This window comes from Eschrichtius robustus, chromosome 4, assembly GCF_028021215.1.
Source record: "Eschrichtius robustus isolate mEscRob2 chromosome 4, mEscRob2.pri, whole genome shotgun sequence".
In the NCBI taxonomy this organism is placed as follows: domain Eukaryota; kingdom Metazoa; phylum Chordata; class Mammalia; order Artiodactyla; family Eschrichtiidae; genus Eschrichtius; species Eschrichtius robustus.
Window position 1 is genome coordinate 114,750,451 of NC_090827.1, and position 26,212 is coordinate 114,776,662.

A 26,212-nucleotide genomic window follows, 5' to 3' on the forward strand; every position below is an offset into this window, starting at 1 on the left:
AACGATACAAGAAAATAATTGTTACAATAACAATGGGAAAAAAGTAAGAACAAATTGTATATCCAGTATTTGTAAATGCATACCACAACCCAGAACTCAGTTGTGAAATCAATTTACAGGGTAGCAACCAATATTTTTTTTAATGGAATTGCAATGGAATAAAACAGGATTGAATGAATGGAATCAAATACAATAGAAATTTGAGTGTCTCTGATATAGTAAGATTATTATTTCATGTGTACACACATACAGGTATGTATGCATTTGAGCTGCAATGTAAAATCTATTTCTTATTGTATGTTGTAGAAAAAACTGATTGAATATGTACAGTATGATCTCAACTATAAATAAATAAATAGCACAAGACCAAAAAATAACCAGATGTTAACAGCATTTAAGTGCACTTCTGGGTAGGTGCTATTGTGGATTTTTTCTTTACGTTTTGTCATTGTTTTAATTTATGATATATTTTAATTTATGTGATACTACTTATAAAATCAGACAAAAAAGCTTGGTAGTAGCATTAATTACCCTCACTTTTGCAGAACACTGCAATTTTCAATTCATAAGGAGTTTCCCCAACACTTGTAACACAATACAATACAATGCAAAAGACAAGGGAAGTACTCAGGAGAAAAGGTTCAGATTAACAGAATGTTAGAGCTGACAGAGTCCTTTTTTATAAATTAATCTAATCCCATCTTCACCAAGGTCTGTGGAGCCAGATTGCTGGAATTCAAATTCCGGCTCAATCGTCCATTTGCTTTGTGATCTTGGGTTAGTCACTTAACTTCTCTGTGGCTCAATGGCTTCATCCATATAATGAGGTCACTGTTGCCTACCTCAGAGTGTTGGGACAAGAGTTTAATGTGCCAGCCACTCAGAAAATGCTTAACAAAACTTTTTGTTATTGTTGTCACTGCTGTTACTGTTATTGATACCAATGAGGAACTGGGGCCCAAAGAGAATGGCCTTCCCAAGAGTGGGCTGCTGGTTAGGGGTGGTGAAGAAATGTGAGTGTGTCCCCCTGATTTTGTCATCCCCACCCCACTGGTAAGGAAACGGGTTTAAAGTTGCTCTCTGGGACTGAACTGGGTTTGTACAGAGAGGATAGATGTGCATTGCATTAACGCTGGAAGAACTCATGGAAAGTACATGGTTCAAGTCCCCTCACTTCATAAAAGAGAAAAGGGAGGCTCAGAGTGGTTGAATGGTTTCCAAAGGTCACACAGCTAGAATGTGATGGGAACAAGACCCAAACCTGAGACATCAGTCCCCTGTACCTTGCACCTTCCTCTACCCCATGTTCTTCTCAACCCCAGTGCTCTAATATAGAAGCAACAGGTCACAAATGCTAAAGAATTTTGGAAGAAAATGAAGAGTCATGAGACAGGCACTCCAATAGGAACAAGGGGGAATAAAGATGGGCCAAAATTATAAACTAAGTAGAGTTAAATGAAAACTTCAAATGAACAAAAAGCAATTAACCACAACATACCATTAGACTTCTATGGATTTTTTAAAGCTATACTTTTAGTAGAAAGAACTGGTAATAGAGGTTTAATTAAAAACACAAACAGAAACAACCACCAATCTTCCACAGTTGTAAACAAAGACATTCATTTCCATACCAAACTGGACCGTGAGAAATGGTGATCAAAATGATGACCCCTGGATCTGACAAGTCCCTGAGTCACTGAAGAAACCTTTAATTATGCTCAGCACACCCTACTTATGGAAGCAGGATGAGAGACTTAGGAGGTTTTGAAAGACTTTCAACAACAGAGGATTGTCTGGCCGATGTTGAACTGGGTGGACCCTGCAGGTCTTTGAAACCCGTACCTCCATCTATGGACATTCTGGTCTCTGCAGGTTTCCAAGCTGTTCCAAGATGGCAGCTGGGCAACTCTTACCACTCACCTATTGTTATGTTCCCGAAGCCCAGGGTGATGAGGCGCTCCTTGTGCTCATTAAGCTGGTGCTTTGATTCATTCAGGACGCTGTTCACCCAAAGAAGCAGGTTGGTGAACACTGAGTGGATCACCCCAAACCTGAAAAACACAAGGACTCACTTCCTGAGCAGCCCTGGGAAGCTCCTAGCCCCGTGAGGTGAGATGGAGACATTGCACACATGTACACGGGCACACGCACAAGCTTCCTTCTTAGCAGTGATTGTGATTTCATCTGGCAGCTCAGGCTCTGTGTGGGTCCCCTGTCTGGCTGGGAGAAGCAGTTCCATGGGACCTTCCAAAACCACAGCCTTGGCATTCTGCCTTAATCTTGAACCTGCCAGTACTCAACTCATTGTCTACGGGACAAAACAAAACAAAACAAATCTGGGTCTTGGAAGCAGGGATACAGGGATGGAAATTTACTAAAAACAGGAAACCAACCCCACCATACCCCAAACCCTTTCTTCCAAAAGGGAAGAGAACAATGAAGGAAAGATGAAAGGGCTACATTGGAAATCTGGAGAACTGGGTATGCCTTTACTGTTGGGTTGCCAACCCAGTGATCATTATCCACCCCCTCTGTCTTACCACTTACTTCTAAAGACACCAAAACAAACCAGAAGCTCACTATCTGGCCTCCCTTGAAGTTAGGCATGGCCACTGTGGCCAGTAGGATGTGAGATGAGGTCTACTGGGCACTACTGAAAAGCTTTTGCTTTCTTGACGGAAGAGATCAGAATGAGAAAAGCCTACTTATTCTCCTTCTCCCTGTTTTTTCCAGCCTTCAATACAGACATGAAGGCTGGAGTTGTGGCAGCTATCTTGTGACCATGAAGCAACAAGCATGGGATGAAACCCTCACCCACTGAGGGTGGCAGAGTGGAAACATAGAAAGATCCTGCTCTGTGACGACACTGTTGAGCTGCTGGAGTCTTGGATAGGTTCAGGAATTAGGCCATATTATTGACAAATAGAATAAGTAGCTGCATTTGGGGTTTGAAAGTTAGGAAGCGATAAGGCTATTCTAGTCTGACCTCAGAGTTCTGTCCCTGCCTCTGACCACACTGCCTCCTAAAGAAGAAGAAAAGAAATGACATAGAGGGTGGACTCTGGACTCTGGAGAACAGAGGAGGGATCTGGGAGAATATGGTTCCAATGGAATCACTGTCTGTTTCAAAACCTCCAAAGACTCCCCATGGCTGCCAGTTTAAGATGTATTCAGTTTGGTAGCTTCCAGGGTGCTTAACAATGGGCCTTGCAATGAGCAGGTGCAGCAAATACAGGTGATTTGAGAGAGTAATTCCTTGAAGCCTGTGTGTAACTGATCACTTCTCAGTTGGAGAGCAGAGGCCCAGAGAATGTGAGCCCCCTCCCCGTGTAACCAAGAGCACCCTTGTCCATAATCTCCCTACAGGAAGAATGGTACAATTGGGTCCTCAACCCTGACCTTGCCTCTCCTCTGAGTTTTAACCCCAGATGACCCCCTGGGGTTCCCACAAGCAACTGCAAGCAAAGTCTTTCCTCATTTGAACTCCAGCTTCCTTTGGCAGCTTCCCAGTGTCCAGGCACAGGTGGAGAAGGAAACAGCCGCCTGGGGGTGTCTGAGTCAGCTGTTTGCCCATCTGCTTGCCCCTCATGCTTGCCCAGTTGCTATAGATTGTGGCCAGCCTTCCCCGGGACATCTGGGAGGCACTGTATAGAGACTCTGACAAATGCAGACAATACTGTTTGCCTCGGGCTGGCTGGCTTTTCTTTTACTTATAATGCACACAGCTCCCCTTTCTTCTGCTCTTTCCTGGTCCAAATGGCGTTGTCTAATCCCAGGTCCACTGAACCTGAGCAGGTAATACCAATGCCGCCCACAGCTGCAGGATGTTGCCACAAACGCTCCCTGCGAGCTGGCAGCCTCCTGTTGATTTGATCTGGAAATTGTCCTACAAACTAAAGGCAGGCGTTGTTTCCTCATGCCAAGCTGCCTTTCTCACACTTGGATCCGATAACCCCAGACCACAATAAAGAAGGGTTCTGTGAGCCATTTTCTAATCTCAATTTATGTTTCCAGCTCTCTTTTCAGAACTGCAGCTCCTCGAAACTTCACTCCTGAGAAAAGAAAAGGACTCAAACCAGTAAGAGGAATTCTCACACAGGAGAAAAGTCCCTGTATGCACTAAAAGCACGGATGGTGGAATACTGGCTCGAAAGATCAGAAAAAAGGGTAAGTCCAGGAGAGGGAAGTTTTGAAAACTCCAGGGCATGGCAAGAAATGTCAATGAATAAAGCAGGCCTGGGATAACATTAGGGAGTGCTGGGGACTGTAGCTAACTGAGCAGCCACCCCCCCCATCTGGAGGGAACAACCCCAACTTGGCTCTAGCTCTTTGTTGCCATGCACATCTTGGATTATCAAACCTCCCAATTTTTCTAGAGACATCTAAATCTAAAACTGAAAGATGGGATTTCCCTGGTGGCGCAGTGGTTAAGAATCCGCCTGCCAATGCAGGAGACATGGGTTCGAGCCCTGGTCCAGGAAGATCCCACATGCCGCGGAGCAACTAAGCCCATGCACCACAACTGCTGAACCTGCGCTCTACAGCCCACAAGCCACAACTACTGAGCCCGCATGCCACAACTACTGAAGCCCGCGTGCCTAGAGCCCGTGCTCCGCAACAAGAGAAGCCACCGCGATGAGAAGCCCACGCACCACAACAAAGAGTAGACCCCACTCACCACAACTAGAGAAAGCCTGCGCGCAACAACAAAGACCCAGTGCAACGAAAAAACAAATTAAAAAAAAAAAAACTGAAAGGTGGTAACTCAAAAATGGTTAACACTTTGCCCTATTTAAAAAAAAACAAAAACAAACAAACAAAAAAACAAAAAACAGGCTAAATCAAGATATGAGCATATCTGGTTCAAACTACTCACTATCTAGTTTAGGAAAGAGGCCCAGAGACAGGGAGAGACTTGTCTCCAATTGCTCAACAAGCAAGGCCAAGGCAGGACTAGGCCCCAGTCCTATAGGGTTCCCTCAGATGAAAAATCCTGGTGGGAAATGTCTGCATACATGGCCTAGAACAGCATTATCCCCCAAAAGATAATGCAAGACACTGATGTGAGCCACATATGTAATTTTTAATTTCTTAGTAGCCACATTTAAAGAATAGTAAAAAGGAACAGGTGAAAATAATTTTAATGATATTTTGTTAATCCCAATATATCTAATATACTGTGATGTCAACTAATCAAAGAGAAAGATTTCACCCAGCAAACCCTGCTGGCCACTGCAGCCACTGCAATGCCATGGAAATAGCAGTAGATTTAAAGTCAGCATTCAGATCCCGCCCAGCTATGCACAGGCGGGCTGCCTGACCTTGGACATTTACTTCATTTCTCAGTTTCCTCATCTCTAAGTGGGATCATGATCATACCTACTGTCCCTGACAGGACTACTGTGAGAGGTTCTCATAAGTAACACGTGTAAAAGAAAATGCTTTATGAATGGGAAAGTCCATTTCATTCAGCCAGGAGTTCCCAGTAGGTCAAACTACCCAATATACATTTGTTGAAAACATCTCACCTTTTATCCCCACAATCCTACTTCTAGGAAGTTAACTCAAGAAAATAACCAGAGGATAAACAGCAAGGTCCTACTGTATAGCACAGAGAACTATGTTCAATATCCTGCAATAAATTGTAATGGAAAAGAAATATACACAAATGAATCACTTTCCTAGACAGCAGAAATTAACACAACATTGTAAGTCAACTATACTGCAATAAAATAAATTTTAAAAAAGAAAAGAATCAGAGATGTTCAAAAATATTTTTAGCCAAAGACGTTCATCACAGTACTATTTATAATAACAACAAAAACTTTCAGACAAATTCGATGTCCAACAAGAGGTGTTATGGACTGGATTGTGGCCCCTCAAAATGTATATGTTGAAGCCCTAACCCCCAATGTGACTGTACTTGGATGGAGTATAAGGAGGTAATTAAGGTTAAATGAGGTCATACGGGTGGGGCCCTGATCCAATAGGACTGGTGTCCTTATAAGAAGAGGAAGAGACACCAGAGAGGTCTCTCTCTCCCTGCCCAGAGAAAAGGCCATGTGAGGACATGGCAAGAAGGCAGCACCTGAAAGTCAGGAAGAGAGCCTCACCAGGACCACAACTGTAAAAAGAAAAAAAGAAAAAAATATATATCTATTCACCGAAAAAAGACTGGAAGAAAACAGACCAAAATGTGAATAGTAGTGACCTCTGGGTAGCGGCTGTCTTAGCTGTGGTTGCTGTAACAAAACAACAGACATTTATTTCTCACAGTTCTAGAGGCTCAAAGTCCAAGAGCAAGGTACCAGCAGAGTTGGTCTCTGGTGATGCCTCTCTTCTTAGCTTGCAGATGGCTGCCTGTCACTGTGTCTTCACGTGGCCTTTCCCCTGGGTGCGCTCAGTGCAGGGGTTGAGGAGGGGGGAGATCTGGTGTCTCTTCCTCTTCTATAAGAACACTAATCCCATCATGGGGAATTAGTGGGACCTAATGACCCTCATGACCTAACTACTTCCCAAAGGCACCACCTAATACCATCACATTGGGGGTTAGAGCTTCAACATATGCATTTGGGGGGAGGGACACAAACATTCAGTCCATAACAGTGGCATTATGATGATTTTTAATTCCACTGTACCCTTACAAGTTTTATCAGGAAAAAAGTGATATTTTTTAAAGAATGTCTATGGAATAGATGAAGTGAAACCCATGCCCCAGAACAAAATCAGCAAGTGTTCTCCTGAAGCTGCGAGTGGAGCCCAGGCTCACTGATGGAAGGAGGACCAGGTGACCTGGTCCAGCACACAAAATGGGAGAAACTGGATGGAAATCCCCAGCTGGCCACTTGCACTCTGGAGACCCAGGTAAGTCCCCTAAACTGCCACATCCATTTAATGCAGAGAAGAATAGTTACCATAGTTACCCTAGCAGAGCCTAGATTAAATGTGAGGATGGATGTAGAAGTCTTTGTCCTGCCCAAAGGGACAATTAAAGCTGCCTTTGCTGGGTCATCGGGGCCTGGACTTCATTCGTCCCTGACTTATCCATTGGACCCCATTTGTCCATTCTCCTCCCCTGGAGGCAGAGCAGTGGCGCCTTCTGTCAGGAGGCGTGGCTTCTCGTGTTAAGATGGGACTTAAAGATCACTGCCAAGGCCACTGCTTGGGGCTGCACAGGGGAGAACACAGGCTGCACATTCCTGGAATGACGCTCAGATGCCTGGATATCTCGGCCCTTTACCTCTGCATATCACCACCAGTGCCTGGCAGCAGGCTCTGCACACAGTAGGAGCTCAATAGATGCCTCACTCCTTGTCGAAGCTGATCCTTTTTGCGTAATGAGGTTGGTGAAAGTTATTTATAGTTCAATAGTCTATTAAAATAGTTCCAATCAGTGGTCTTACATAAGTCACTCTCTTAAATAGCAGTTTTCATTTCAAATGGTACTGGGGGACTTTTCTGTTCCTCACTGACAGTTTATATGATGAGGGATCTTTCTAGAAACCAAATAGTGATCCCTTGATTCCTCTGTATGTGTGCACAGAGGCTTTCTTACATGATAATCATACCATGCATTTAGGTAATTCACCCTCTTATCCTATAGATTCTCTCCCTTGACCCTCACAGTCATCTCGAGAGAGAGGAGGACAGAGGTAATAATAGAGCCACAACACTTACTGAGTCCTTGTTCTATGCCAGGAACAAGCTCTACATCAATTATGTCATCCAGTCCCCAGAGGCTGGCTATGCTATTATCTCCATTTTACAAATGAGAAAAACTGAAGCTCATAAAGGGGAAGTTTCTAAGACAGCAGAAGTGAAATCCAACCCACAATACCCTACTTCCAGAGCTGTCCCAGAGAGGCCAAAGTGGAGGGTCCCCTTCCCAGGCCACAAATGAAGGCTTTGCTTGTCAGGGTGGAGAGGAGACTCGGTCTCATTTAAAACCCAAGCAAGCTACTTGGCAGAGTCCAGAATGTTGCTTTTTCGCCATGGCTGACACCATATCATAACTCAGAAGACACAACGTATGCCAGCGACCAGGAAACCGAGGGCTTGCAGTGTGCTCAGAGCCGTTTCAGGAGGTGAAATCCGTTACAAACAAACAAAAGGATGTGATCATTCATTGTAAAGCGCTTTGTAAAATTCACATTTACAGAATAATAAAGTCAGTTCAAACACACACATAAAAAAAAAAACCCAATCAAGATGGCAGTGATGAGTTTTGTTCGTTCCAAATGAACATTAAATTCAACACGTAAGCAATTACCCACGATCTTTACCTTTCCAGTGTTTTGAAAGATTGGATGATATCCTTTGCGTGTCCCCAAAGAAAGTACACCTAAACGGAAATAAAGGAAGAAAAGAAAGATATATCAATGGGAAAGCCATCACTGTATTTGCACCCTTGAGAAGCTATAAAACCTAAGGGAAAGATGTGAAAAATTTTGGGGAAGTCAGTGCAGTGACCTCCCCCGCCCAAAAATGGCAAGTCACTATCCTCACCTCTGGTGGCAGTGCCATTCCCAGGGGTGTGGGGGGGGAACAGTGCTGCAGGGGCACTGCCATGAGAATCAGAGGGAGGCCTCCGGGTTTAGGAGGAAACAGTGCGAAGTCTGCCGTGGGGCGGGGCTTGGGGAGTGGCAGCATGCCTACTGTAACCCTTGTTCACGTGTTTATGTCATCCTTATCGGGCTTCATTTGAGAAATATTCACTGAACTGTTACTACGCCAGTGACCGGAAACCAGATTTTGAGTGCTTTAAATGAGGAACAGAATTAATTCAAGCTGGTCTTTTATTTCACTCTGTTATATACGCTGCCCAGGCCCCTGGCCAAGCAGTCACTAGAAGCAACTCAGGATGGGGGCTGTATCGGACCCGTGTGCAAATCCTGGCTCCCTCGGCCTTGGGCAGGTCTGTTTTCCCATCTATGAAATGGGTATAATAGTGAACCTACCTTGGAGGGTGTTGTGAGCAGTGAAACAGGATAATCCATGTCAACTACTTAGAACAGTGCCTGGAGCAGGTACCTTTTCAGTTAAATCTCTCTGCTCTCAACTCACTCATTTGTGGACATTGAATGAGCACCTCCTCTGTCCCAGGCACTTTCTGAGCTCTAAAAGCATTTGGGGCCTCATTTAAACACAAACGCATGTTGAGCACCTACTACGTGCCAAACACAGCTGGGCACTTTATAAATTTGTCTCATTTAGTGCTATAAAAAAGAAAATCAAACAACACACAAGAAATTACACTTACACATACTCTCTCTTCCACATCATTTCACCTAAGATTTACTATCCTGCTCTAGAAAACACTTTCAGGCATGATTCTCGAAACATCTAACAATTTAAAAAACAGATAGCAGTGACTCCTGGTAAAGAGGACATTCAACCCAACAACAGGGAAACACTGAAGTAAATTAGCTTTTATCTATGAATTCTAAGTTAAAGGACCACTTAACTGATGCTTAATAAAGACTACACAGCAACACAAAAATGTTTATGATTTTTTAAGTGAAACACTCAAAACAGTAAATTCTGCACCTTACATGTAAAACTTTGCCAAGAATGTACCCTAGAGTACAAAGAATGGAGGGAACACATAAAAACAGCAACAAATATTTCAGTTAATGGGCTTACAGACACATTTTTAGTCTCTTTTTCAATTTTTTCAGTAATGTTATACTATATTTTTTAAATAAATATTGTTTAATTACCATACAACCCAGCAATCCCACTTCTGGGTACAAATCCAAAAGAATTGAAAGCAGGGTCTCAAAAAGATATTTGTACACCCATGTTCACAGCAGCATTATTCACAATGGTCAAAAGATGGAAGTAACCCAAGTGTCCAACAGTGGATAAACAGATACACAACACGTGGTCCATCCACACAACGGAATAGTATTCAGCCTTAACAAGGAAGAAAATTCTGACACGTTAAGACATGGATGAACCTTGAGGACATTATGCTAAGTGAAGTAAGCCAGTCACAGAAGGACAGATCCTGTATGATTCCACTTGTCTGATTCAAAGAAACAGAAAGTAGTCAAATTCATACAGATGGAAAGTTGAATGGCAGTTGCCAGGGGCTAGGGGTGGTGGGAATCAGGAGTTAGTGTTTAAAAAGGACAGAATTTCCTTTGCAAGATGAAAGAGTTCTGCTGATTGGTTGCACAGCAATGTGAATATACTTAACACTGCTGAACCATACACATAAAAATGGCTAAGGTGGCAAATGTTATGGTATGTGTACTCTACCACAATTTAAAAATAAATAGTACGTTTTAGAAAGTAATGTTTTTTATTCTCCCATCATCTAATGTCGCAAATGCACGTAGTAAGTGTCCAATAGGTATAGAAAGATTGATTAATTGACCTACTGACCAAATGCCTTAAATGAGGAAGAAAGAGATCCCCAACCCACCAAGTAACAGTTTTTGAAAACTCACATCTGTCCAGGTTTTTCCTCTGCCCAGAACATTCAATGGCTCCCCATTGCCCTCAAGGTAAAGTCAAAGCTCCTAAGCGGCTGTCAGCCTTGACCAAGCGCTCACTGCAAAGTGTTCTACACACAGCACCTTAATCCTCACAACAACCCCATGAAGGAGGCATTTTTAGATGAGAACCATGAGGCCTAGAGAGGTTAAGACATTTGCCCGAGGTCACACTGCTGGTGTGAGCCAAAGCCAGGTCCATGCTTATAAGCCCTACACTAAACCATGGCTCCAGTCCGGGCCCATCACCCCTGCTCACCTCCCCCCACAGGCCACACATCTTCTCCCCATCGGGTGGAGAGACTTCACAATCCCAAATGTCCTTTGTAATGGTGTCTGACACACCACACCCCTCTCTCCTTGACAACCACCCCGCACCCCAAAGCTAGTGAGAGGCCCTCCCTGGCGCCCCCTCTGGGCGATTATGTCAAAGCATTGACAGTGCTGACAGAGTCTGTTTTGGTGACTGTCTCCCGCTCTGACACCTCCACAGGGCACAGACCACAGCTTTTCAACCCTGGACTCACAGTACTGAACACAGGGTTTTGCCCCGTGTGGAAGGAAGGGAGGGAGGGAGGGAGGGAGAGCAGAGTGGAAGGAGGGAGGAAGGGGTGGGGGGAGGGAGGAGGAAGGGAGGGAGAGAGAGAGAGAAGAGTGGAAGGGGGGCGGGGAGGGAGGAGGAAGGAAGTTCTTTCTGGTCCCCTAAGGCTTTCCATATTGTCACTGGCATCACTATAAGACTGTCATCATGGGATTGGACGCCCCTGGAATAAATAGCCAATTAACTCTTGTATTCCTTTACTGGCATTTCCAGAACAAAGTACCACAGACTGGGTGGCTTAAAACAACCAAAATTAATTTTCCCATAGTTCTAGAAGCCGTAAGTCCGAGATCAAGGTATTGGCAGGCTGGTTCCTCCTGAGGCTCCTCTCCTTGCCCTGCAGACGGCCACCTCCCTTCAGCGTCCTCACACTGTGTGTCTGTCCTCCTCTCCTCTGCCCATAAGGATGCCAGTCCTATTGGATTAGGGCCCACCCTCATGACCTTATTTAGCCTTAATTACCTCTGTCAAGACCCTATCTCCACACAGTCACATTCTGAGGTCCTGGAGGTTAGGACTTCAACATATGAATGCAGGGGACACAATTCAGCCCTTAACAACTCTCAAGACACAAGGCGACCCGTTCAAACAAGTCTCCCTGGAAGCTGCCACCCTGTTCCACCGATGTTGCCACCATGTTCTCCCGCGGAGGCAAACTGCTGCCAGGCTCATCTCTCACAGAGCTTCACTTGTGACAGTGTGTTTGATCTCAAGAAACACCGTAAGGTCACCAAGAGCTGACTGGCAGTCACCTGGGTGCAGAGCGGAGACCACTTTCTTATAAAAGACTGAGATTAAAAATGGCATCCTTGGCATTCGGAGGTGAGAAATAGGTCCTGAAGGATGTTCCTAAATCGGGAATGCAGAAATATTTTGAGCAATAACAGTATCCCTGGACCAAGTTCATGGTCTTTCTGGGTGACTTCTGTGGAGAAGAATCATGGAGAATGTAATATATATATATATGGATAAGATTGTGTGTGTGTGTGTATATATATATATATATATATATATATATATATATATATATATATATATATATGTGTATGTATAAAGAATGTATTCAATATATCTGTAAAAGAATGTGTGTATATATATGTATAACTGAATCACTTTCCTGTACAGAAATTAACACAACATTGTAAATCAACCATACTTCAATTAAAAAAAAGAATCATGGCATCTTGGCTGTGACTTAGGGCAAGTCATTTGTCCCCTTTTCTTCCTTAGTGTGACAATCCAACAGTTGTTCTCGTGGAGTTGTTGAAAGCATTACACGAAGTGAAAATGAAAAGTACTTTGCAAAAGTCCTATAGACCTACTACTTATTACTTTTACTGTTATCTCAACTCTGATAGCCATTTCCAGGGATTTCTGCCAAGGATGGAAGCTACATTGGAGATCCATCTAAGGTTTTTTTCAAACATGAGATTTTTCTGATTCTAAGCTATAGGTTTAAATTATATATCAAATCCTCATTTCTTACCCACACCAAGTTGACCAAGGCTGAGAATGAACCTCTCATTCATTTCTAAAGAATTTAATCCACAAGTAAGCAAGCAAACAAACGAACAAAGAAAAGGTCTCAGTGACTCAGAGGAGTGACTGTAATGGCACAAAGTTTCTTTTGGGGGTGAGGAAAATGCTCTAAAATGGATTGTGGTAATGGTTGCACAACCCTATGAATATACTAAACCACTGAAATGTACACTTTAATCAGTGAATTCTATAGTATGTGAATTATATCTCAATAAAACTGTTAATTAAAATTCCCCGGAGCCTTTTCTGGTGGACTCTGACTTGGCAGAGTTTCCTGATTCTTCATCAGTTCTGCCACTTAAGATTCCCACAAAAATGGCCAAGAGGACACAGTCCCACTTTACAGTGGAGGCAGCTGAAGGACTGTTTTATATACCCTGGGATACACTTAACAGGAATCAAGGCAACAAGCAACAAGCAACAAGCATCGTGTGGTTTACCTGCAACAGAGTATGTACCGCGTGGGTAACAGGGAAAACTCCTTCTGTGGCTGATAAACATTCAGAAAATCCAACGAAGTACCCAATTTTAAGGCATCCCAGGATGATGGTAATGACTGCAAACAATGTGATACTGCCTAAATTGGGGGAGGGGGAAGGGTAGAAATACACACATATAAGTGTTAATATGCACTAATATCATTTCAAAATAAATTATATTAAACCTTCACATAAATGGTCAAATGATTTTTGACAAGAGTGCCAAGACAATTCAATGGGGAAAGTACATTTGTTTCAACAACTAGTGCTAGGAAACTGGGTATCCACATGCAAAAGAATGAAGCTCGTTGCTTACCTTACAGTATATCAAAAATTACCTCAAAATGAATCAAAGACTTAAATGTAAAACCTAAATCTATAAAAATCTTAGATGAAAACATAGGGGGAAATCTTTATTTTGTTGGATTTGGCAATGACTTATTGGATATGACACCAAAAGCACAAGCCACAAAAGTAAGAAATAGGTAACTTGGGCTACAACAAAATGAAAAAAAAATTATGCATCAGAGGACACTATCAACCCACAGAATGGAGAAAATATTCACAAATCGTATATCTGATAAGGTGTGAGTATCCAGACTCTATACAGAACTACAATTTAACCATTAATAAAAAAATAAACAAAGGACTTGAATAGACATTTCTCCAAAGAACATATGTAAATGGATAATTAATACATGAAAAGATGCTCAACATCACTAATCATTAGGGAAATGAAAATGAAAATCACTACGAAATACCACCTCAGGGACTTCCCCAGTGGTCCAGTGGTTAAGACTCCATGCTTCCACTGCAGGGGATGCGGTTCGATCCCTGGTCAGGGAACTAAGATCCCACATGCTGTGTGCCATGGCCAAAAAAAAAGAAAAGAAATACCACTTCACATGCATTAGGATGGCTGCTACCCAAAAAAGAGAAAGAAAAGGGGTGGAGGGAGGGGGGAAGGAGAGGGGGAGGGGAGCGAGGGGAAGGGGGAAAGGAAGGAAGGAAGGGAGGGAGAGAGGGAGGGAGGGAGAGAAGGAGTGGGGAGAGAAGTAAAATAATAACAAATGCTGGCAAAGATGTGGAGAAATTGGAACCCTTATACACTGTTGATGGAAGGTAAAATGGTGTAGCCGCTATGGAAAACAGTATGGCAGTTTCTCAAAAATTTAAAAACAGTAACTCCACATGGTCCAGCAATATACCCAAGAGGATCAAAAGCAGGTACACAAAGCATGTACACCCATGGTCACGGCAGCATTATTCACAATAGCCTAAACGTGAAAGCAACCCAAGTGTCCATCAATGGATGAACGGATAAAGTGTGGCAGGGACTTCCCTGGTGGCGCAGTGGTTGAGAATCCACCTGCCAATGCAGGGAGCAAGGTTCGAGCCCTGGTCAGGGAAGATCCCACATGTCGCAGAGCGACAAAGCCCATGAGCCACAACTACTGAGCCTGTGCCCTAGAGCCCGCGTGCCACAACTACTGAGCCCTTGTGCCACAACTACTGAAGCCCACACACCTAAAGCCCATGCTCTGCAACAACAGAAGCCACCGCAATGAGAAGCCCGCGCACTGCAACAAAGAGTAGCCCCCGCTCGCTGCAACTAGAGAAAGCCCACGCGCAGCAACGAAGACCCAATGCAGCCAAAAATAAATAAATAAATATGTAATAAATAAATAATTTTTTTAATTGCCCTGTTTTAAAAAAAAAAAAAAAAGTGTGGCATATCTGTGCAATGGAATATGATTCCGTTTTAAAAAGGAAAGGCATTCTGACCCCTGCTACACCGTGGATGAACCTTGAGGACATTATGCCAAGTGAAATAAGCCAGTCACAGAAGGACAGATGCTGCATGACTGTGCTCCTATGAGATGCCTTAGAATAGCTCAATTCGTAGGGAGAAAAAGCAAAATGGTGGCTGCCAGGGGCTGGGGTGAGGGGGAAATGGGAAGTTATTTAATGATACAGACTTCTAGTGTTACAAGATGAAAGAGTGTTGGACATTACAATTGTAATGAAGTCACAATATGAATGTACTTAACACCACTGAACTGTACACTTAAATGATTAAGTTGGTAAATTGTATGTTATGTTTATTTTATCACAATTTAAAAAGTTTTAAATATATATAAAGCAAATTCTACTATTGGCCTCACGAGCTGAAAGTAGAAGACAATGTTATGTCTTGTTTATCATCGTACCGACCTCATGCATATTCCAGGGTCTGATAAGGGACGTACATTCAACAAAGTTTGGCCAAAACAACACAAGTCCTCTAGAAGTTTTCCCCCAGAAATGATCCATCTAAGAGTGTCACTGTTCTGCTCAAAAATCTCAGTTCTCTGATCCTAAATTCCTGCTCTAAATAATAAAAGTAAGGGGTATAAGGTATACAGGAACTTTCTGTACTATCTTTGCAATTCGTCTGTAAAATAGAAAGTTTATTTTTTCAAAATGATAGGGAGGGGTCTAGAGCAGTGGCATGAAAAGGGCTGTGCTAGTGAAGTGAAGAAAGGCAAGTTCTCTGACGATACATCCAGCATAGTTGACAACAAATAAAACAAACGAAAAATATGCATATGAATAAGACTGGGAAGGAATATGCAAAATACATTAAAAAGAAACTCGTAACCAAATGAAAAAAAAATAGCAAGAAAACCATAATGATGGTGGGGACTTGATCAATGTCACAATCCCTAATCCCCCTTCTGGGCCAACATTAACCACCATTCATACATTCTCTCCCACGAACAGAGGAAACTGGATCGTGTTTGACATGAATTTTGGCAAGAGAAGAGAGAAGGGCATGAGTCATAACAGGGAGCTATAATATTACAGCTCTGGCCTAAGAAGCCTCCAGTGAAGAGTAATGCAATCGCCTGGCTCCTTTCCATTGCTCAAAGCGTTATAGAAACAACTCTAAGTCACATTTTCTTATATCCTGGAAATGCCCCAGTGAAATCAGAAACTTCGTAAGAGTGGAGAATGAATCCCAGGGCTTTGAAATGGTTTGACAAATGCATGGTTCGTTCTGATTACAAAGAGAAATAGCAAGATGAGGTGAGGCAGCCTGGTTGGGTGGCAAGGGCACAGGCTGTAACTCTGGGAACCTGGCTGTGCCACCAATGGAACATGGGAGCTCAGACAGGTCACTTCCATGCTCCCGGCCTCGGTTTTCCCATCTATAAAATGAGATTGGTCCACAGCAGTGGCTCACAAACTGCAACAGAATCACCTGGAGGGCTTGTTAAAACACGGAGTGCTGGGCTGCACCCCCAGAGTTTCTGATTCAATAGATCTGGGATGGAGTCCCCAAATTTGCATCTCTAACAAGTTCACAGGTGGGGTGATGCTGGTGATCTGGGACCCCACCTTGAGAACCACTGATCTTTGCTACTGACATTTCAAGAGTTGTGACAAACACATCACGTGCCTTCTCACGCTCTTAAAGCCCTTCCTTCCTTCATCCATCCTTCCATCCATTTATTTGTACAACAAATATTTTAGGGACTCATACTATGCATGAGGGATTTTGCCAGGGGCTCAAAGGTAAACAAGTAAGATTGCTGGAGAAACAAAAATACACACATATAGTATTGCATAAATTGTGGAGTACACAAAATGTAGAGCGATGAGCTGGCATCAGACTTCTCATCTGCATCGTGGGAAACCAGAAGCCAGTGGAAGAGTAGTTAGAGTCCACTGCAAGGAAAGGACTGCATCTCAAAAACCCTATTCCCAGCCAAGATGGCACCCACTTGTCAGGGCAAAAGACAGAAAGATATTTGAAGGTATGCCAAATATAATTGTTTGACAACTATTTGTTGTTCAACTATGATCCAGGTACTTGGGATATAAAAATGTCAATAAAATAAAGTATCTGTCCTTGATGAGTTTAACATTGAGTGGGGAAGCAGAAAAATAAACAAATAAATAATAAACATAGAAGAAATGTCAGGAAGTGCTAAGTGCATGAAGGAAAGTAAAGCAGGGAAGAGGACTGAGGTTGATGGTGGTGGTCAAAAAAGGATTCTCTGAGAAGGTGACAGTTGAACAGACAAAAAAGGACAGGAGAAAAATATCATCCACATAACTCACCTGAAAAAGGGCTTTAACCAAACAACCAGTGAATTAGGAGAGAGTCCTCTTAATGAGAGAAGACGAAGAGGAGAGGCAACGATAGTGAGCAACAAACTTTGCAACAGAATGAAGAGGTAGATGGACAAATAATGGAAGGAAGGAGAGAAGGAAGGGAGGGAGGGTGTAAATGAATGTATGATGGATGGATGGATAGATGGAAGGATGATGGATGGATGGATGGAGGATGGATGGATGATGGATAGAGAATGGTTGGATGGATGGATGGATGATGGATGGATGGATGGATGATGGGTGGATGAATGAGTGAATGGGTGAATAGTCCAGTAGATAAACAGATTAATAGAAAATAAAGCAAGATAAGACAGGTTAAATCCGAATGGATGAAGATAAACTGTCTGGAAATGTGTAATTTACATGCTATATAAAGACTTGTGATACAGAATAAAATTGGGGATGACTGAGTAGGGAGCAAAGATGAAAAACCTTTCAAAGTTCTCATGGTAAAAAGATGGGTACTAGGGGAAAAGAGGGAAACAAATGTATACTCTAAAGGTCTTGTCTCACTGGAATAGAGAGTGGGTGGGAGGATCTTGGAGTGGGAAGCCATGCGTCTTGCTGGGGGAAATGTTGCGTACTTTGTTTTCAGGTTAGAATGGAGTAATATGTATCTGGTTATGAGAATGAGAAAAGGGAATCTAGCCATTAATGGAATAGAAAAAAACAATAAAATGTTCAAAGTGCTCCAAAAAGCAAACATGTGGAAAAGGCAAATGAGGCAACAATATGTAAAATAAATCATTATAATCAACATAAAGAAAAATAGAAATAATAAAGTCTGGGATATAAGTCATTACAATTAGAATGATCTAAGTCTCGCATTAATTAAGGGATGGGAATATTGAATTAAAAACAAAACCTAGCTATATGTTCTTTATACGAAACACACTTTTAACTAAGTGATAATAGTGGAAAATACAGGGATGGGCAAAGAGGAAGTAGCAATGAAAACAAATAGAAAGGAGGAACAGCAATATTAATATCAGACCACGTGGGATTTAGGGTTCAATGTAATAAATAGGATAAAGAATCCTTCCACCCTTATCACTACACATGAAAAAAAAAAAACATAATGTATGAGGAAGATATAATAATCAAATAACCCATATAAAATCATTTTTGTTTTGCATATTTAACTGCTACTTTAAAAAAAAAGAGTGGAAGATTTCAGAACTAGACAGATCTAGTAGACATAAGGTATGACACAGAAGAATTGAATCACACAATTGATAAACTTGGTTTCATAATACCACCTTGCATATTGATAAAAATCAATTATGCTATAAAAACAAACTACACAGAGTATAGAGGTCGGTACTGACTGCCTGGCTTCAAATCCTTTTTCTACCACTTATTATAGTTGATGACCTTGAGCAATTACTTAACTTCTCTGTGCCTCAGTTTCCTCATCTGTAAAATGTGGATAATAAGATTGACTATCTCCTAGGGATGTAGCAGAGATTAAATGAGTCATAACATGAAAAGCTCCTAGAACAGTGCCCCACAAATAGAAAATTCTGTAAACGGGATGTTATCATCATCGTCATCACTCAACCACAAAGAAACACTTAACGAATTAGAACCAATTAGAAAGTTCCCCAGCCACATTCGTTGAGAATAATCCTAAAATGTCTAGTGTTGGCAGAGGGGAGACTCCTCCTCTGTGTTAGGCTCCCAGATCCCTTCTAGGAGTCTAGAATCTTGAACCATAGGCTCTTAGAGGTGGAAGGTTCCACAAAGTTAGTTTACATCTCCCATCTCATGCAAGGATGCTTCCCAGTGCATCGTGACCAGCGGCCATCTGGTCTCCACCTGGACATGGCCAGGGCTGGGAGCTCACCCTTCCATCACCAGCTGGTGCTTAGATTACAATGCTCTTCCCCACACTGAACTGCAGTCAGCCTCCCAGAACTGCCATCCTCTTCCCTGGAGATTCTGCCATGGTTCACTCATTCCTTCATCCATGCATTCATCCATTTGATGATTCAGTAAATATCAGCTGGCACTTGTTACATGTTAGGCACTGCGCCAGGAGCTCAGGTTATAATGGTAATTACATTCAGACAGGGTCTTTGCCTTCAAGAGCTCACCATCTGGTCAGATCAACAAACAAACTGAATGACACAATCTCCTGCTTGAGAAGTGCCAGGAAGAAAACAGGGTGTTATGAGAACATACAACCCGGAAGCCACACCTGGTCTGAAGGCATCGGGAAAGGCTTCCCTGAAGAAGTGACTCTCGTTTGCTGACCCGGAGCTGACGGGGATGGGGCTGCAGCATTTTCCACCCCACCATCTCCACATCCTCTCTCTCCTGGACTAGACATCCTTTCGCTCCTCCTGGGGCCGCCCTCCTGCAGGCACCCATGTGATGCACAAAGGGGGACGTGACACTCCACGTTCAGCCTGACTTCCTTTCCAATCACTGCCCGACCAGCATCGGCTTTTTGGGCAGCTACATCATGAGGCTGAAATCCTGACATCAGGTTTACATTTTCTACTAGAGCAGAAATCCCATCCCAAAACCCCAAACATGCATGATAATGCATGCAGTTAGGCAAGACTCTCTCACAGTGACCCCAGGCTGGACCTTGGGGATCACCGCTCCCCTTCCTGAGGGAATTGCTCAAAACTCCCTGCATCTTGATCTGCTCCAGAATTTTGCTGGGGGTTGCTGTTATGCTCAGTTCTCTATATTCTGTGTATTCTTTTATCATTTTTAAAATTCAGGGTAGCTTCCTGAGACCCTACATATTCTCCCTAAGTCCACTTAATTCCTAACTGACCTCTCAGCCTCCTGTTTTACTCCTCTGAAAACCAGGTCCCACCCTGCAGATGGAGTGATCATTCTGAAATACAAGTATGATCACATCATTTCCTTTGTTCAAAACCTTCAATGGCTCCCCACTACCCACTGGACAAAACCAAGATCTGAAGCCTGCAGATAGGGTCCCAGCTAACTCAGATCTTGCTGTTATCTCTGGACTCACTTCCAGACTCCAGCAAAAGCAGAAGGTCCTCCTCTGGGACCTTTCCCTAAACCCCCAAACCCTTGCCCCAGGCTACCCTTCTGCCTACCCACCCATCCCCTGCACATCATAACACTGAATCATTTAGTTAATAGTAATAATGTATTTCTCAGACCAAAGTTTCTGCCCCGACGTCACAAAAGTTGTCCCCATGCAGTGGGCTTGGCCACCTTCTCTGCTGTTCCCTGCAAGTTCCAAAGACCCCTCTACTCGATGAAGAGGACAGAGACCAAATGGAAGTCAGAGGTTTTGCCTTCTCTGTCGTCTGCTAATATCACACCCTCTGTCCCGAAGCCAGGAACTTATCCCTCTTCTCTTTCTCACTCTGTCTGAATATTTCTGGTGACAGGGGCTCAACCCTCCCTCCTCCTGATGCCCTTTCAGCTTCCTGGTCTAGAAAATGAGGGTGATAACACCCACCCCAAGAACCGCTGGGAGACTGAAAACATTACGCTAAGTGAAAGAAGCCAGTCGCCAAGATGACATATTATGTGATTCCATTTATAAAAATGTCCAGACCAGGTGAGTCTAGAGACATAAAGTAGATCCATGGTTGTCTATTCCTGGGGAGCGTCTGGGGGATGATAGCTAAAGGGCACAGTGTTTCTTTTTGAGATGATAAAATGTTCTAAAAATTGACTGTGGTGATGGTTGCACATCTCTGTGAATATCCTACAAACCATCGGCTTGTGCACCTTGAATAGGTGAACTGTAGACTATGTGGACTACATCTCAAGAAAACTATTGTTTGAAAGAAAGGAGGAGAATTGCTAGGCACACTGACATGGGGTCGCTATACCCATAGCAGGGACAGAAGCCCAAGGAAACGAGGAGTATCTGGAGAGGCTGTGTCTGCAGAGGAGTGAGGTGATCAAACTGAGATGAGCGTGCATCCTGAGGAGGGAAACAAAGTGAAGCCCAGACCCGTGTTCATGAACTTGCTGCATCTGCCCTGAAGTCAGCAGGGTGGGCTGGAATACCACGGTGACCCACCCTGACCACTCCCTCCTTGGCCACACCAGTTGCTGCCCCAGGACTGCACACCAGGTTTTGCCATCCTGTCAATCATCCTCCAGTGGTTTCTGTGAGTCCTGGCTGCACTCCTAGACTGTGGGCTCCCCTGGGTGCAGGGGCGGTTGCATCCTCATGTCCTGCAGGCTTCATCCTTCCCCTCTCCCTCCTCTTCTGCTCTCTGCCACCATCCCGCATGGCACCCCGCCTCTCTTCACACATGCACTTGGAACCATTTCTTTTAGCAACCTTCACTTTCTCACACGTTGGACCGCCTGTTTCTAAAACCCATCACTGTGTCCCAACCTTTCTCTCTACAGCCTGTACAGCCACCTGTCCTGGGCAGATCTTACATAAGCAGCTCACTGTCTGCCCCTTTACTTGCAGCCCCTCACTGTGTTCCTTAACACAGTGCTCTGAGCAGCCCTTTTCCAAGGATGGTGCACTGGACAGAGATGTAACGCGTCGTATACATGGATGTGCCTCATTTTAAGTAAAAAGCACTTTGTAAAAATCTGATCTCATAAAAGTAGATTTGGGAGTGATTATTCACAAGCACAAAGAAAGCCTCACTGTGACAAACAACTGGGACAATGCGTCTAATGTACCAGCATTCCAAACGCACTCAATAAATGTGGCTATTAGTCTTACTGTCGTCATTGCCATGATTTTATGCTAATAACACTTCTCTGGGCTTGAGACAGGCCAGAAACAAGGAAAAAGACTACCTTCACCACTGTGGTCTTTTAAGAGACCAGAAACAGAACAGAAACAGGACCCTGGTAATTAACAGGAAGAAATGGCTATTCATTAGGTTTTCATGTCACTGGACACACGGGACTGGCATGAGATATCCCAGCTGCTGCCATCTCTTCCAGAAGAAATCAATCTCTTTACTTAGCAAACAGAGGATCTGGATGAATAATCCATCACTTCCTCTCATTTTTAAAAATTGGTCAATATTTTTTGTTCCAAAGGAAGTCTTCACTTTCTCACACCCAGTAGGTGGGACAGAATGTTTTCCTGCTCAAAGAAATGCCTCACAGCCCGTAACAAGACCCAAAAACTTTCTCTGGAAAACCTCAGTGCCCAGAATTCCACAGGTTGGCTCCTTCTCAGAGCCCCAGACTTCTAAGACATCACAGAAGCCAGGGCAGAGCTAAGTCAAACCTGTTTTTCCAGCTAGGATTCCAGGGAAATCCTCAGTCCCTGCTGGGGCTGAAGGCACTTCCCTTGGCATTATGGCCTCCTGGTGTACTTTGGGGATAATCAGGCTCTTGCTTCTTTGATAAACTGCAGCTCATTTACAGGGATAGACAGTGCTTTGCAAACAGCTTTCACTCGACCTCTCCCAGCTCCTCCCTGAGAGGTGGCCAGGATTCTTATTTTACTGATGAGGAAACCAGGACTCAGAAAGGCGAAGGTAGCAGAGCTGAGACATCAAGCCAAGACTTCCAGGGTCAGCACCACTTCCATGATCCACATAGCTCACTTGAATAGTTATGTTATTATGGGGTAACTTGCTGAGTGTCTAAACAGCCACACCCTTTACTGAACACCTACTATGTGCTCTCCTACACTACCTCATTTACTCCAGCTCTACCTGGTGTTTAATGGACATCTCAAATGTAACACGTCCACCAGAGGAATCCTGATTCTGCATCCCCACGCTTACTCCTCCTTTTGTCTTCCCAGTCTTGGGAAATGGCACCACCATTCACCCATTGACTGGGGTCCCAGTGCTTAGAGTCTTCCTGGGAAGAGGGAGAAAGAGAGGAGGGAAGAGTGAGGAAGAACAGGGTGGGGGAGGGAGAGAGGAAGGAAGGGAGAAAGGAGAGAGGGAGAGAGGAAGGAAGGATGAGGGGAGGGCAGGAGAGAGAAAAAGAGGAAGGAGGGAAGAGAGGGAGGGAGGGCAAGAGAAAGGAATGGAGGGAGGAGGGGGAGGATGGAACAGGGAGGGGTAACAGAGAAAGGAAGGGATGGATGAGGAGAGAAGAAGAAGGGAAGAAGAGAAGAAAGAAGGAAGAACAGAAGGATGGAGTAGGAAGGAAGTGAGGGAAAGACCAAGGAAGGAACCTGCCACTACAGGAAAGCATAGGTCAAAAGCCTCTGTATGCAATATTTTTTTAGCCTGTTTAAGTCAACAACCTCAAAATAACATTTTATTCTTGTTTCCTTGCTTGTTTGTTTGCTTGTTTGCTATGACACTGGATTTACTGCCATTTATAGGGTCACAAAACCATGAACCTCCCTGAAACAACCACTTTCAGAGCAGGAATCTGGGCCACGCTGCAGTTGTGTGCGGTTTTTCCAAAGGCAAGATGAACTAGACACAGTCCCTGAGCCTAAGAAACCTAAAATCTCATCCAGATGACAAGGCTTATATCCACTAGTCGTGAGACAAGGCAGAAATTGACAAGCGCCAAAGAGCTCTACACAGAGAGAGCCGTGGCAGCCCATGGGAGTGAGGAGTACTTCCTGCCAGGTGTGTAGAGAAGGTGTCATCGGGGCAGACCTTTGAAGGGAGTGTGGGTGGGAGGGAGTGACTGTGTGCTGGGCGCCCACCCTGTACCCAGCAGCCACTGGTCCTACACGTGTGTGATTCCCATTCTACACATGCTGAAACTAGGGGAGTGGGAAGACTAAGTAACGTGCCCAAGAGCATGCAAGGAAAATGACAGCCACACTCTAGGAGAGACTTAAATTCAGATCGAACATGAGAATTCAAGCAGCGACCTGTGATGGGTCTGGACCACACAGAGTGAAGTGTACCCGGCCCCTCCCGTGAAGATTTCTCAGGCACCCGCTTTCTCCACAGACTCCCCGCCACCTCCTCCCTTTGACCTGCATCATGTCTATCTCCCTTCCAAGAGTGCAAGGTCCTTGAGGAGGGGAGGGTTCCTGTCTTGACAACGTTTCAATCAATGTGTTGTGAGTACCTAGCAAGTGCTTCTATTCCCCGCTGCCTGAATATTTATGCACTCATTGATTACATCATTCACCTCAACCGCATTTTCTTAGCACCCACTCTATGCCAGGCCCTGAGTTGGCTCTAGGACTACGAGATGAGCATCTTAGAGTTCCCCCAGTGTTGGTAGAGGGGACAGAAGTGTCAACAAGAAGCACAGTGCCTTCCCAGGGCGCAGTGAGGGGTGAAGGAGTGCGGTCAGAATCCCAAAGGGTGAGAGAGGGGGTCTGAAAAGCATCACTGGGGAGCACGGGGTGGGGCCTGAGCCCTATCTCGTAAAGCAAGGAAGATGGGAGGCATTCCAGGAGGAGGGAACAGAATATGCAAAGGCAGGTAAGCATAAAATATTGTGAAGGGAACTAAAAGCCTTTGAGACTGGAGCACAGAATGCGGGCCAAGGAGAGGATAAAACTAAAGAGGCCATCTGGGCTCAGATCTTAGAGGGCCTTGAATGCCAGGATAAGGAGCGTGGCCTCCATCATGGGGTCCGTGGAACCATGGCAGGGCTTTAAACAAGGAAAGATGTGAATAGGTTTGTGTAATCGTAGTTCCAACGATGGGATGTAAGGCAAGAGCCTGGAGGCGGAGAGAGGAGACTACGGCAATAATCCAGCCTTAACGAAGAAAGAGAGAGAAGGGAAGGTGGGCGGGGGCGGGCAGAAAAGATGTGCAGGAAGATGGAGGCAGAAAAGACTAAAGGAGAGAAGTCCAAGGAGGAAAGGGCACAGAGCTGCTGTCGGGCTGCGGCTAGCGGGCGAGCAGGCTGGGTTCGCTGGGCACTCACCCGCCGGCCGGTTCGCTGCTTCGGGGACTCACCGCGGAGCCAGCGCGCGCCGGCGTGCGTGTCCTTGAGGCGGCTGGGGCGGCGGTGCGCGGAGCTGCGGCCCACGTACCACAGCATCCAGAGCAGCTGCAGCAGCATGAGCGCCGTGAGGAAGCACAGCAGGTCGCTCTTGCCCACGCCCGAGGCGTGCACGGCCCAGGCCAGCAGGAACAGCAGCCCCGCCACGAACACGTTCAGCCCATACTGGCTGCTCAGCGCCTCCGCCAGCTTCTGCGGGAAGCTGGAGCGGATGGCACCCCGACGAGGGGCCGGGGACTGCGGGGGCCCCGGGGCCGGGAGCTGGGGCGGCGGGCAGGCTGCGGGCCCCGACGAGCCCCTGTCCGGGCTGCTCCGAAACGCCTGGGGAGAGGCAGGCGCCCCCTGGCCCTCGGGCATCATTGAGGGACCCGCACTGAGTCTAGTCCCGGGGGTGGCTGCGACCCGGGCCCCACCCGCTGCCCCTGTCCCCTGCCCTAGCCCCGATGCCCTCTGCCAACCAGCTCGCTGTCCTGATCACCCTCGGACGCCTGATCTCCCGCCTTCTGCCCCCTGCCCTCGGTCAAGGTACCCACCCGATCCACTTACCACCTTTCCCCCCCACGCCGACCCGGGCTGACCCGGGCTGACCCCGGCTTCTTCGCGCTCCCCAATTCGCACCGCCCACCTTCCCTCCCTCCTCAATGTCCGGGGCAACACTTCCGCCCACTCTGGACCCCACGCGGGCCGCTCCCCGCTCCTGGTGCCTCGGCCTGGGGCCAGCCCTGCCCCGACGGCCGCGTGTCCTCCCGCTCCCCGACCCGCGCGCCCGGCCCGCCCGCTGTCCTGAGCTCTGTCCCCTGAGCCGATGCCAGCTGACGCAGTCCTGCCAGGATGACAGGTGCCTCCCAGAGGTGGGATGGGGGCACGGTGTCGCCCTGAGCCGGCCCGAGGGTGTGGGCGCGGAGGCGTGGCCGCGGCGGAGCGGCGCGTCCGGGGCTCCGCGGGTGAGTGCGCTCCTCTGGTGCCCCTGAGCGTCTCCGTAGCGGACCACGGAGGTCTAGGTGAGCCCGGACGAACGCGTCCGTGTGCGTGAGTGTCTGCCTGTCCTCGTCGCTGCG

General features: G+C 45.4%; 1 protein-coding gene across 1 annotated transcript in view; it reads right to left on the bottom strand.

The window, feature by feature from the left end:
• The window catches only part of OTOP1 (otopetrin 1), a 41,636-nt gene extending 16,122 nt beyond the window's left edge, over nucleotides 1-25,514 (bottom strand). Inside the window, exons 1-4 of the mRNA XM_068542283.1 lie at nucleotides 25,109-25,514; nucleotides 13,080-13,216; nucleotides 8,283-8,341; nucleotides 1,921-2,051 (exon numbers count right to left, since the gene is read on the bottom strand). Coding sequence (XP_068398384.1) covers nucleotides 1,921-2,051; nucleotides 8,283-8,341; nucleotides 13,080-13,216; nucleotides 25,109-25,514 — 733 coding nt within the window. The remainder of the gene's footprint in view (nucleotides 1-1,920; nucleotides 2,052-8,282; nucleotides 8,342-13,079; nucleotides 13,217-25,108) is intronic.
• Nucleotides 25,515-26,212: the final 698 nt, after the last annotated feature.